Source organism: Nematolebias whitei, chromosome 15 (assembly GCF_014905685.2).
Source record: "Nematolebias whitei isolate Nwh7 chromosome 15, NemWhi1, whole genome shotgun sequence".
Classification (NCBI taxonomy): Eukaryota; Metazoa; Chordata; class Actinopteri; order Cyprinodontiformes; family Rivulidae; genus Nematolebias; species Nematolebias whitei.
The window spans coordinates 37,825,852-37,839,030 of record NC_056512.1 but is presented as its reverse complement, the minus strand read 5'-3'; the positions used below and the strand labels follow the sequence as shown (position 1 = coordinate 37,839,030).

Genomic DNA, 13,179 nt, shown 5'->3' with positions numbered 1-13,179 from the left:
ATATATATATATATATATATATATATATTATATTATATTATATATATTATATTATATATATTGTACTAAAATAAACTACTACTCACTACTTGTACTAATATTCCTACTTCACGATTTTTCACTTATTGCAGGGCTTCAGGGTACAAATCCCTCTTGATAAAAGAGGGACTACTATAGTTAGGGTTGGCTTGTTATGCTGCTATAGGCTTGGACTACTAGAGGACAAATTGACCTCATTTCCTTAAATGAATTGTTAAAACTGAATAGTTTTCATTTGATACTATTTCTATCTTAACATGTGATTCTTGATCTGCCATTGTGTATCTGTTCCTATTCATTCAACCTTTATTTCTACAGGTTAATCTCATTGAGCCTCGGGGACTCATTTACAAGAAAGACCTGATTTTGACAGAGAACAATGACAACAGTGGACAACAAAGACAACAACAGACAAACATAAAGGATGCGTATACAAATTGAGAATAACAAGTAAAACATGAGGGCCAATGGTGTAGAGGCAGGGCAGCTGGCTTGGAACCCAAAAGTCCCAGGTTCGATCCCCGGTCACTGCATACCTCGTGATGTCCCTGGGCAGCACACCCCATCCCCAAAATGCCCCCCAGGCGCCCTCAATAGTCGCCCACCGCACCACCCGGTGGTGGATGGGTTAAATGCAGAGACTAATTTCGCCATTGTATGGAAACGTACAGTGATGACATTATTATTATATAAAATAAAATGGTATTTAAAAGAAAATGTAACAAAAAAAACAGCTATGTTGTAAGGTGATGTAGAAAACTAAAAACAGGAACTGAACAGATGTTTGAAGCCACTTGGAGAGGTCAAGGTCAAGAGCTACAGATCTTTTTGCAAGATATTTTAGTAAACAGCAGCAGAGTAGAAGGCCCTTTTGTCTAGTTCGGTCCTCACTGAGGGAACCAGCCAGTCGAAGCAGTTGGCTGCTTGTCCTGAGCCTTGTTCTGCTAAAGGTTTCTTTCTCATGAGGGAGTTTTTCCTTTCCACTGTCGCCTTCATGCTTGCTCAAGATGAGAGTTCTGTGGAGTTAAATTCAAAGCAGTCTGCTCCTCAGATAAATAATGTTAAATTATTTTTATATATGAATGTTTCTGTTCAATGCCCTGAGACGACTTCTGTTGTGACTTTGCGCTTCATAAATAAACTGAATTGAATTGAATTGTGTTTCATGCAGCCGTTGCCATGGCGACCAGCATCTTTACTGCTCATTGGTGGAGACTGGTCGTTGCTATGACGACAGCATCTTCGCGCATGCCACTGAAGAAACTTCTGTGGAGTGAGCCAAGTATGTTGCCATGGCAACGGTTTGGGATTTTCCTACAGGGCGTGGCTAGAAGTGGGTAACCATGGCAACAAGGATGCTGTGTGTACAGTAACCTCAAGTCCTGTTGTTTGTTTGTTTGTTTGTGTCATCAGACTGCAGGTGTCACGACCTCACAGTGCTTTCTCTCCGGTGCCGTTCAGCCCGGCATTCACTGGTGAGTCCACGTGTGTGTGTGGGGGGGGGGGGGGGGGTTTTGGGGGGAGATCAGCTGTAAACACACTCTGGACAAGCAAACTGCAGAGGTAAACAACAGCAACCATGGTCTCAGTGGATCATCTTCAGACCACAAGACGGTTCTGGACTTTTCCTCTGGCTCTGGTCCAATGAATGAGCTTTCCCGGATCTTCAGCTGAGACAAAAGAGAGGGAGGACAGAGGTCATGATCTCTACAGGAAGTGACCTCATCCCCAGGGAATTAGGCTGGATAATGATGACGTCAGGATGAATATGAAGCTCTTGGTTTGACTCTGGGTCTGGTTCTGATGGAAACTAGACCCAGGCCTTCATCCTGCAGCGCTGACCCATACCAATGAAGATGAGTGATGAAGATGACACCTGAGCTTCAGTTTGTTTTTCCAGAAACAGTTTGAGGATGAAGGTGGTGAGGATGATGAGTGATGAGGATGGAGGTGGTGATGAGGATGATGAAAGTGGTGTTGATGAAGGTGGGGAAGATTATGAGTGATGAAGGTGATGAGGATGATGAGTGTGAGGATGAAGGTGGTGAGGATGATGATTAACGTAGTGATGATGATAAAGTCTTGTGAGGTAGTTCCTCTTCATCATGATGACTAACCCTTCCTCCTTCCTCTAACCCTCCTCTTCCTCTGCCTGTCTCTGCCTGTCTCCAGGTGAGACGGTGTCTCTGGTCGATGTGGATATTTCTCGCCGGGGGGGGACGTCTCTCCACCCCCCCACCCCTCCTCCCCCGCCCCGGCGGAGCCTCAGTCTGCTCGGTACCTCCTCTTCCTCTTTTGTCCATCTGTCACTTCCTGTCCTCTCTTCTTCGTGTCTCCGGGCAGGTAGGTTCGTCTTGAGCTGCGTTTTGACCGGATCAGAACTGATTTGAGATTCAGCTTGGCTTCGACCCGTCTGAACCTTTATTGTGTCATTCAGAAAGATGAATTTATAAACTCTGTGGAGAATGTTCCTCGTCTGCTCTCTGGATGTTCTGTTGGACCATCGACTCGGTCCAGGTAGTCCAGCAGAACCTCCTCTCAAGTGTTGGTGTCTCCGTGTCCCTGCAGATGACTTTGGGGGTCCTCCTCAGAACCAGGGACCCTTCACTGGAGCTTCGATGCAATCCCTGCCCCCCCGGCCTATGGCCCCCTCCCTCAGCGCCATCCAGCACAGCCTGAGCCTGAACGGTACCAAACACTCATGGGGCCGCTGAAACCAGAACCGGTTTTAGGTTTTCAAGATGTTTTTTCTGCAGCTGGACCAGCTGGTCTGGGTCCTGTGGTCCAGTCAGGTTCTGATCCAAAGTTCTGACCCAGATCTAACCTTCAGCTACTGTTCAGGTGAAAACAGCTGAAGCCTCTGACAGAACCGTCAGAAGGTCCGCAGAACTGTTAATCAGAACCTCAGAATCGGGTTCTGGATTAGGAGTTTCACTCAGAACTAGAACTGGACCCAGATTAGTTGACTGGACTTCGTTTACAGATTTAGTTTAAACTTCGTCTTCTTCTGGATGCCAACAGACACCTTCCTGAGAGGGTTACCGCGACCGGTACCACTGCGGCCCGACGGGCTGAGCCCCCCACCCCGACTCACCCCCCGCTGCCCTCTGAGCCGACCTGACGCCGGCAGCTTCGCCACCAGCCTCAGGGAGCTGGAGAAGGTGGGTCCTGCTTTCAGTCAGGGGGCATGCTGGCGAGGGGGCGGAGCTTATCTGTTCGTGTATGTCTGCAGTGCGACTGGTACTGGGGGCGGAGCTTATCTGTGCATGTGTGTGCAGTGTGGCTGGTACTGGGGGCAGAACTTATCTGTGTGTGTGCCTGCAGTGTGGCTAGTACTAGGGGTGGAGCTTATCTGTGCATGTGTCTGCGGTGTGGCTGGTACTGGGGGCGGAGCTTTTCTGTGCATGTGTGTTTGCGGTGTGGCTGGTACTGGAGGCGGAGCTTATCTGTGCATGTGTGTCTGCGGTGTGGTTGGTACTTGGGGCAGAGCTTATCTGTGTGTGTGTGTCTGCAGTGCGGCTGGTACTGGGGTCCGATGAACTGGGAAGACGCAGAGATGAAACTGAAGGGGAAACCAGATGGATCGTTCCTAGTCCGAGACAGTTCGGACCCTCGGTACATCCTGAGCCTGAGCTTCAGATCTCAGGGTGTCACGCATCACACCCGCATGGAGCACTACAGAGGTATTGCACATGCCCAGAACACCACCAGAACCTGACCCATTTGTGTTTGTTCACTTGGTTCTGTCCTGGTTCTGATCCACAGGGACCTTCAGTTTGTGGTGCCACCCCAAGTTCGAGGACCGATGCCACTCGGTGGTCGAGTTCATCGAGCGAGCCATCATGCACTCCAAGAACGGGAAGTTCCTCTACTTCCTGCGCTCCCGGGTCCCAGGTAGGTGTCAGCCAATCGGGGCGCTCCATAAGGATGCACCTGCAGAACCGGCTGACCCGGTGTTCTAAAAAACCTTCTTTTTCTTCTTCGGCTTTCTCCTCTTCAAGGGTCTCCACAGCGAGTCCTCCTCCATCTCATTCTGTCCTCTGTCCTCACTCCAGCTACCTCCATGTCCTCTCTAACTGCATCCATATATCTCCTCTTTGTCTTTTTCCTGGCAGCTGCATTTATAACATTCTTCTACTAACATACCCACTGTCCCTCCTCTGGACATGTCCAAATCACTGTCCCTCCTCTGGACATGTCCAAATCACTGTCCCTCCTCTGGACATGTCCAAACCATCTCAGTCTGTCCTCTCTAACTTTTTCTTCCGGTTGTTCAACCTGTGCTGTATCTCTGATGAGCTCATTCCTAATCTTATCCATCCTTGTCACTCCTAAGGAGAACCTCAACATCTTCATTTCTGCCACTTCCAGTTCTGTTTCCTGTCTTTTTGTCCATGTCTCTGTCTCCAGACCATGTAACATAGCTGGTCTCACCACTGTCTGTAAACTTTTCCTTTGACTTTTGCTGACACCCTTTTGTCACAAATCACTCTTGAAACTTTTCTTCATCCACTCCATCCTGCCTGGACTCTTCTTCACCTCTTTACCACACCTGGAGAGTAGACCCCAAGTCCTTGAAGTTCTGCACCTTTGTGACCTCTGCTCCTTGTAGCCTCACTGTTCTGCCTCCCTCTCATTCACACACGTACTCTGTCTTACTACGGCTGACTTTCATTCCTCTTCTTTCAAGTACATACCTCCACCTCTCCAAGTTCTCTTCCACCTGTTCCCTGTTCTCACCACAGATCACAATGTCCTCTGCAAACATCATAGTCCACGGGAATTCCTGCCTGATCTCACCTGTTAGTCGGTCCATCACCAGAGCAAACAAGAAGGGGCTCAGAGCCGATCCTTGATGCACTCCCACCTCCACCTTGAAGTTGAGCCTTTAACAGCTCCTCTCTGAATTTCTCACAACATTCTTCCGTCTTCATCTTCCACTATTTGGTCTTCTTCTCTGATTTTACTCTTTTTCTCTTCTTCACAACAACAGTCATTCTACACAAAACCATCAGATGCTGTCTAGCCACGCTCTCCTCTGCCACACTCTTACAGTCTCCAGTCTCCCTCAGGTTTCCTCTTCTACACAGAATGTAGTCGACCTGCGTACTCCTTCCTCCACTCTTATAGGTCACTCTATGTTCCACCCTCTTTTGGAAATAGGTGTTGACTACAGCCATTTCCATTCTCTTGGTGAAATCCACCACCATTTGTCCTTCCTGGTTTCTTTCCTTGACACCAAACCTACCCATCACTTCCTCATCCCCTCTGTTTCCTTCACCAACATGTCCATTCAAGTCTGCTCCGATCACCACTCTTCTCCTTGAGAATACTCTCTATCACTTCGTCCAGATCTTTCCAAAATGTATCTTTCTCCTCCACATCAAATCCAACCTGTGGAGCATAACCACTGACAACATTTAGCATCAGACCTTCTACTTCTACCTTCAGACACATCACCCTGTTTGACACTCTTTTCACCTCTACTACATTCTTTGCACACTCCTCCTTCAGGACCACTCCTACTCCATTTCTCTTTCTATCCACACCATGGTAAAACAGTTTGAAATCTGCTCCAATGCTGTGAGCCTTGCTGCCCTTCCACTTGGTCTCTTGGACACATAAAACATCTACCTTCTTTCTCTGCATCATGTCAGCCAGCTCTTTATTTTTGCCTGTCATTGTCCCCACATTTAGAGTTGCAACCCTCAGTCCTACATTCTTGACCTTCCTCTTCTCCCTCTACCTCCAGACACGTTTCCCTACTTGTGGTCTCTAAAACCCGGTGTTCTAAAACCATTAAACCTAAATCAGAACCAGCTGACCTAATGTTCTGTAAGAATCAAACAACTATAAAACGACCTAAATCAGCTGAACAAGTCCAAAACGTTTCCAACAGAACCAGAACTTTTCGTCCAAGTGTTGAACTACGTCACAGCTGCAACCAGAACCAGGAGGATCTAGTTCTGTGTAAATTAGACCAGAGAGAACTCGGGACTTGATCAGAACCTTTGCAGCATGTTCATGTTCTGGAATATCCTGTACGTGTCTTCAGTGACTGAGCTCGGTTTCTGACCCGGTCTGTGTGTTCAGGTCTGCCTCCGACCCCGGTTCAGCTCCTGTACCCAGTCTCCAGGTTCAGCAGCGTGAAGTCCCTGCAGCACCTGTGTCGGTTCTGCATCAGACAGCTGGTCCGGATTGACCACATCCAGGAGCTGCCGCTGCCCACGTACGTACCTGAGTGAAGCCCCACCCCTTGAGGGAAGCCGCTCCCTCAGCACTCACCTGTCAGAACCAGAACCTCACACTGAAACAGGAGACCATTTTTATCCTGATGCATGCTCGATAATCCAGGTAGAAAAATCTAAAAAAGTTAAGTCAGGTCCTCTGGACGTTCTAAAAACAAAAATAAAAAAATGTCGAAATGTTTTGTCTTTCATCCGAAAGACTTCTTCAGTCTGAGGAGCTGTATTCAGCTCAGTCTTATAAATAGCACCTTCTCATAGTGGATCAACCAGTTTGCTGCTGACAACCAAAACCAGCTGCTCACATGATTAAAGGAAGGAAACCACTTGGCATGTTTCAGGTGGAAAACAGGAAGTGAAACTCTTGTACTGGTTCTGGTCGAGTTGGGTTCTGTTCCTGCAGTTACAGGAAGTGACTCCTGATTGGTCGGTTGAGTGACCTTTGACCCTGTGTGTCTTGCAGGCCTCTGATCTTCTACCTGAGGAAGTTTTATTACTACGACCCCGAGGAGGAGATCAGTCCCTCGCTGCCGGAGGTAAAGAACCCCGGGTCGGACCCCGGGTCGGAGTCCAGTGGCCCCCTGGGGGTCGAGTCCCAAACGTAGCACCAGAACCAGAGACCAGGTAAATCCGTTTCCAGAACACTGACTCTGATCGTTTTGAACCTTTCTACAGTTCTTTCTGCTAGATTCTGGTTCTGTCTCCTTCAGGGTCCAGGTTGTGTTTAAATGTTTCTCAGAACCAGTTTTGGTTCTGACCCAGTTTCTCTCTCCCCCAGGTCTTCTCTTCCCTGTCGATAACTCAGATCAGCCAATCAGCTCCCTCCGCTCTGTCTGGGTTTCAGACCACCCTCTCTGTGGAGACTCCGCCTCCTTATGATGTCACCACTGAGTACCTGGACTGACGGTGGCGGGAGACGCTGAGACCTGGGCCAGAACCCGACCCATCGGTCGCCTTCGGGACCCGAAACTCTTTAGAGTCGGATCCCAGTTCTGGAGCTGTTGGTTTTGCTGAACTCATGCAGAACTGCAGGTGGACCAGATTTGTTCTGCAGGTCCATGACAGAACCGGACCGATGATCAAACGTGTGCTGCTCAAACTCTGATGTTTTTCTCAATTTGAACGTTTGAACGTTCAGGAAACAAAAAATAAATTTAAAGACAACTTCTGATCTTTGAAGTTTCACTTTGGACTTTAATTTCATGATGGACCGGTACCTTTGTGTCCTCCAGAACCTTTCAGAACCTGTGTACCTGGATGGTCCTGCTTCAGGCGTGACCTTTTCCCTTTAGGCATGGGGCGCAGTCACAGGGCAGGTCACATGATCTTAAACTCTCCTTTCTGCTTTTCTTCAGTTTCTCAGAACGTTTCTCTGGTTCTGGTCCGGTTCTGCTGAAGTTTGTATTTGATCTTTTAGTACTGGATTCAGCTCAGAGTTGGTTTTTATCGGGCCAGACCGGGTTTAGGTTTTAAATCAAGTTAAAGTCAGACAAGCTCAAAGAGATTTAATCAGCTGTTTGGAGGAACACCTGTCTGCACCTGCAGAGGGGGCGGGGCTTAAAGGTTCTGAAGACACTGTAAACAGTAGCCTGTTCCTGTTGGTTCTGATCCAGAAAAATATGTTTTATTTTATTTATTCATTTCTCTGTGATCCTGGAGACGACCGCTGCAGGGTTACCATGACAACCACTGGACTACAAACATGGCAGCCTCCTGGAACAGAACCAGGCCCTGCGGACTCTGGGACCTGAAGGCCCTGCGGGGACACTTCCATGATGTCAAACAGTTTTAGTGCTCGCCAATAGCGTGCACGCCATGTTGTTGTTGTTAATAAAACGTGCAGAGACAGACGGCTCCGTGTTTCCTTCTGATCCAAATTGAGGTTTAAATTGGTTCTTTCAGCCACTGATCATTTTAATGTTCACATCATTTTACAGACCAAATATAAAACAAGCTGAATTTACTGACATTTATTTAAAAGACAAACATTAAAGGAACATTCTGAATAAAATAATGAAAATGTTTCTCCTACGTGGACCAGAACGTCAAAACATCCATCCAGACACCAAATAATTGATATTGAGATTAAAGGAACGGCTCTTAATTGGTTTAAATCATATTTATCTGATAGATTCCAGTTTGTAAATGTAAATAATGAAACTTCATCAGGGCAGCACGGTGGCTCAGTCAGTAGAGCTGCTGCCTCTCAGCGAGCAGGTTGCCCTGGTTCAAATCCCAGTCTGGGGGTCTTTCTGGGTGGAGTTTGCATGTTCTCTCCGTGCTGCGTGGGTTTTCTCCAGGTACTCCAGTTTCCTCCCACAGACCAAAAACATGCATGTTAGACTGATGGGTGACTAAAATGTCCCTAGGTGAGAGCAAGAGAGAGTGAATAGTTGTTTGTCTCTAAGTGTCCTTGTGATGGACTGGAGACCTGTCCCCGTGTCCCCTGCCTCTCACACAGCTGGACATGAGCACCAGCGACCCACAAGGGAAGAAGCAGGAAAAGATAATGCACAGATGGCTGGAATCATCTTCATACACCTAAGTTAGTCATGATGTTCCTCAGGGTTCAGTGCTTGGACAAATACTCTACCTTGTATATGCTTCCATTAGGTAATGCTATTAAACAGCATGGGATAAATTTTCATTGTTATGCTGATGATACACAGTTATATTTGTCCATGAAACCCAATGAATCCAATCAGCTACTTAGACTACAAGCATGTCTTAAAAACATAAAAACCTGGATGACTCTAATTTTTTTCCTTTTGAACAGACAAGACTGAGGTTTTAGTTTTTGGACCTGAGCATCTTAGGAATACATTTAGATAGTACAGTCACTCATTAAGATAAATAATCAGTGAAACATATTTTTATTTTGTTTGATTTTTTTTATTTTTCATGGCCTCTCCAGGTGACACAAAGTAAAAACAACCGTTGTTGATTGTAAACAGGAAGTAAATATTCAAATATGTAAATAACAACAATGTCTGCACTCACTAGTAAACAGAACAACAAACAAGATTCAGGATCAAGCCATCGGCTGTAGTTGTTATTGTTGTGTCACTCCCTCAAGTTCTTGAACCTTCATCTGTTGCCATGGCGACGCACACAAACCTCAGCAGCTCCTCAGTTCACCAGCGACCCGTCACCGACCCGGTTCTATCTGAGCAGCAGGAAGATGGCCGCCAGCTGCTCCTGCTGAACCCTGAGGAACCAAACCCAAACAAAGAGGGTCAGACGGGACCAGAACCTGTGTCAGTCCCCTGATGGTCCAACTTTGAGAGATGCTGCAGGTCTGAACCAGTTCCATCTGGACCAACAGAACCAACAACTGTAGGCTTCATCTAAAGAACCCCCTAAAGTCCAGACAAAAACTGGTCCAAACTCAAGTCCAGATAAAAACTGGTCCAAACTCAAGTCCAGACTAACAGAACCGACCCTGGACACAAACTCAAGCTTGGTCCAAATTAAACCCAGCCTGGACAGAACTCAAAGATCCTTCAGACCAATAGAAACTGGACCAGAACCGCTCACACATATGGACCTGCAGGTTCTGTGCCTCTTGATGATGATGATGAAGGTGTTTTTAGTTTCTTCTGAATTATTTTCATTTTTTAATCTCTTAATCTTCTCAGATTTTCTAACGTTTATCTAGTCGGGTCATGGAGGCAGCAGGTGCAGGAGAGAAACTCAGACCTCCATCTCCTCAGACCCTCTCCAGCTCCTCCTGGGGGACCTCGAGGTCTTCCCAGACCAGAGAAGATCCACAACCTCTTCAGAGAGTTCTGGGTCTTCCCTGGGGCCTCCTACCAGAGGGAGGTGCTCAGAAAACCTCCACAGGGAGGCGTCCTGATCAGATGAACCTCCTCAACTGACTCCTTTAGATGCAGAGGAGCAGCAGCTCTACTCTGAGCTCCCTCTGGATGACAGAGCACCTCCTCTCTAAGGCTGAGCCCCCCCACCCTGCAGAAGAAGTTCCTTTCAGCTGCTTGGATCCAGGATCTGGTTCTGTTGGTCCTGATGCAAACCTCCGGACCACAGCTGAGGGTTGGAGTGAAGACAGACCAGTAGATCCAGAGCTTTGCCTTTAGACTCAACTCTCTTCTTACCATGACAGACCGAAGCAACGCCCTCATTACCGAGGTGATCTGTTGATCCACCTCCCGCTCCATCACTCAGGAACAAGATGTTCAGATACCTGAACTCCTCCTGAACTTCTCCTGAGGCAAGTTGACAGAGTAAAGAGAGATTATAAATGTTTGGTTTTCCTCAGAACCTCTACGGACAGAACTTTAATCTGGTGTTCAGAACTTTGTCTGACCCGGTTGTTTTCATTTATTGAAATGAAAAAACAAAACACAAACTCTGAGGTTTTTATTTTTATTTCGTCTCAGATTTCATTTGAAGTCCGGTCGGGTCTGAACCTCGCTGATTGAGCCTCCTGTCCCAGTTCTATCAGGAGGGTTTGGTTCTGATCAGCTGAAACGGGTCGAGTTGAATAACCCACGGTTTGTTAGGTGACGTTACTAACTAGCAGAACATCTGGACCGATGTGAGGAGACCAGAGACATGAATGAACCAGAACAAAGTTCTGATTTGTTAAAAGTACAACGTTCTGATATAAAGCCCTCAACAACCTAGCTCCATCTTATATCAGAGATCTTATTGTTCCATATTTTCATAACAGAGCACGTCGCTCTCAGACTGCAGGCTTACTTGTGGTTCCTAGTGTTTCCAAAAGCAGACTGGGAGGAAGATCTTTCAGTTATCAGGCTCCTCTCTTGTGGAACCAACTTCCAGTTTCTGTCCGTGAGGCTGACACATGGTCCAGTTTTAAGACGGCTTAAGACTTTCCTTTTTGATAAATCCTATAGTTAGGGTTGGCTTGTTATGCTGCTATAGGCTTAGACTACTGGAGGACAATTAATTGTTAAAATTGAATAGTTTTCATTTGATGCTATTTCTATCTTAACATGTGATTCTTGACCTGCCATTGTGTATCTGTTCTTACCAAACCCAGCCGGTTGAAGCAGATGGTCGTTTGTCCTGAGCCTGGTTCTGCTAAAGGTTTCTTTCTCATGAGGGAGTTTTTCCTTTCCGCTGTCGCCTTCATGCTTGCTCAAGATGAGAGTTCTGTGATGGAGTTAAATTCAAAGCAGTCTGCTCCTCAGATAAATAATGTTAAATTATTATTTTATATATGAATGTTTCTGTTCAGTGCCCTGAGACGATTCTGTTGTGACTTGGTGCTTTATAAATAAACTGAATTGAATTAAAGGGCAGCACATTGGTGCAGTTGGTAGAACTGCTGCCTCTCAGCGAGCAGGTTACCACGGTTCAAATCCCAGTCCGGGGGCCTTTCTGTGTGGAGTCTGCATGTTCTCGTCGTGCTGCGTGGGTTTTCTCCCACAGACCAAAAAACATGCATGTTAGACTGATTGGAATTATCCCTAGGTGAGAGAGAGAGTGAATGCTTGTTTGTCTCTATGTGTCCCTGTGATGGACTGGAGGCCTGTCCAGTGTGTCCCCCACCTATCGCACTATGATTGCTGGACATGGCCACCAATGACCCCCACGACCCAAAAGGGAAGAAGTGGGTAAAGAGGATGGATGGATGGATGGATGGATGAAATGAAGCGACTGGATCAGCAGCAGTAGCAGTGTTCCGCCAGCAGGAGGAGCTCCTGCTGCTCTCCTCAGCTCCAACACCCAACAAAACCGAACCTAAGCAGGTCCAGTTCAAGACGGTTTAACTTCATCTGAGCCTCAAACCACAAGGCTCATCAGTGTTCTGGTTCTGGACCGACTGAACACACTCAGAACCAGCGGAGTCCGGTTTAAGTAATTTCTGAGAAATCTTTTCCAGAACCCAATGTTCTGGGTTCCATTTGACAGGAACTTCCTGTTGGTTCTGTTCTCTCTGTCACAGTTTGGAACAAAAGTAGTTAAAAACCAGCCGTGTTGGACCAGAACCTTCATCAAAACCTGTTCCTAAAACCTCCTACAGGACTCTTCATGTGTCCTATGTAGGCTTCTAACCCCACTCCCCAAGGCCCAGTTGGGAGGATATCATAAAGACCTTCTGCAGGTTAGTGAGGGGGAGGAGCTTCATTAGAGAGGACAGAAGGGGGAGGAGCTTCATCAGAGAGGATATGAGGGGAGGTTCTTCATCGTAGAGGACAGGAGGGGAGGAGCTTTATTAGAGAGGACAGGTGGAGAGGCGCTTCATCAGAGAGGACAGAGAGAGTCTCGCTGAGTCCAGCAGTCTGTCCTCTCTGCAGAGGGTTAAAGTCTGTAGAAACTGGCTCTTACCGGGTCCCTGTGAGACCCAGAGTCTGGGTCCAAGCGGACTACAGAAGGGTCAGGTCTGACGTCAGTTCGATCCTGGAAACATAAAGGTGAGTTTGTCAAGGAAAAGGTCTAAAAGTGGGTTTAAATCTAAAACTCAGGTCAGGGGGTAAGAGGTCAAAGGTCGGAGGGCCAGAGGGTAAGGGTTCATCCAGTCATTTGGAGCTGATCATATTTTTATCTGGACTCATGATCCACAAGGCGACCCGTTCAGTTTGGAGCTCAGGTCTGGTTCTGATCTCTGGGACAGAATCCAGCTTCAGAACCAAGAAACTTCATGGTCCAGGTCTCAGGTCTTTCTCAAGATCCAGGATCAGTTTCTCAAGATTTTCACTACGGCGGGCAACCATGTAACTGACAGTGTCTGTCTGTTAGCAAAATATTGTATAAAAAGTTTTTGATGAGTCTGACCTGAAGAGCAGCAGCAACAGATGTGACTCAGGTAGAGGGGGCGGAGCTAAACTCACCTCTGCTCCTCCTCCATCATCAGATGTGTTCTGTAATGATATGCTGCACCACTAGGTGGATGCAAGGGGTCTCGGTG

At 47.0% G+C, this 13,179-nt stretch overlaps 2 protein-coding genes across 3 annotated transcripts in view; one reads left to right on the top strand and one right to left on the bottom strand.

Annotated features, from left to right (window-relative positions):
* LOC119421810 (suppressor of cytokine signaling 7) overlaps nucleotides 1–7,135 on the top strand; it is a 14,508-nt gene extending 7,373 nt beyond the window's left edge. The window contains exons 2-10 of the mRNA XM_037689171.1: nucleotides 1,453–1,514; nucleotides 2,212–2,316; nucleotides 2,608–2,727; nucleotides 3,061–3,200; nucleotides 3,554–3,722; nucleotides 3,805–3,933; nucleotides 6,133–6,268; nucleotides 6,748–6,908; nucleotides 7,063–7,135. Coding sequence (XP_037545099.1) covers nucleotides 1,453–1,514; nucleotides 2,212–2,316; nucleotides 2,608–2,727; nucleotides 3,061–3,200; nucleotides 3,554–3,722; nucleotides 3,805–3,933; nucleotides 6,133–6,268; nucleotides 6,748–6,889 — 1,003 coding nt within the window. The 3' untranslated portion in view covers nucleotides 6,890–6,908; nucleotides 7,063–7,135. The remainder of the gene's footprint in view (nucleotides 1–1,452; nucleotides 1,515–2,211; nucleotides 2,317–2,607; nucleotides 2,728–3,060; nucleotides 3,201–3,553; nucleotides 3,723–3,804; nucleotides 3,934–6,132; nucleotides 6,269–6,747; nucleotides 6,909–7,062) is intronic.
* Nucleotides 7,136–9,192: 2,057 nt separating this feature from the next.
* The window catches only part of si:ch73-366l1.5 (FILIA-N KH-like domain-containing protein), a 16,636-nt gene continuing 12,649 nt past the window's right edge, over nucleotides 9,193–13,179 (bottom strand). Inside the window, exons 4-5 of one of the 2 annotated variants that reach the window (XM_037689167.1) lie at nucleotides 13,103–13,129; nucleotides 9,193–9,492 (exon numbers count right to left, since the gene is read on the bottom strand). In XM_037689167.1, coding sequence (XP_037545095.1) covers nucleotides 9,447–9,492; nucleotides 13,103–13,129 — 73 coding nt within the window. In that variant the 3' untranslated portion in view covers nucleotides 9,193–9,446. The remainder of the gene's footprint in view (nucleotides 9,493–13,102; nucleotides 13,130–13,179) is intronic. The other variant, XM_037689168.1, reaches the window with a different exon arrangement.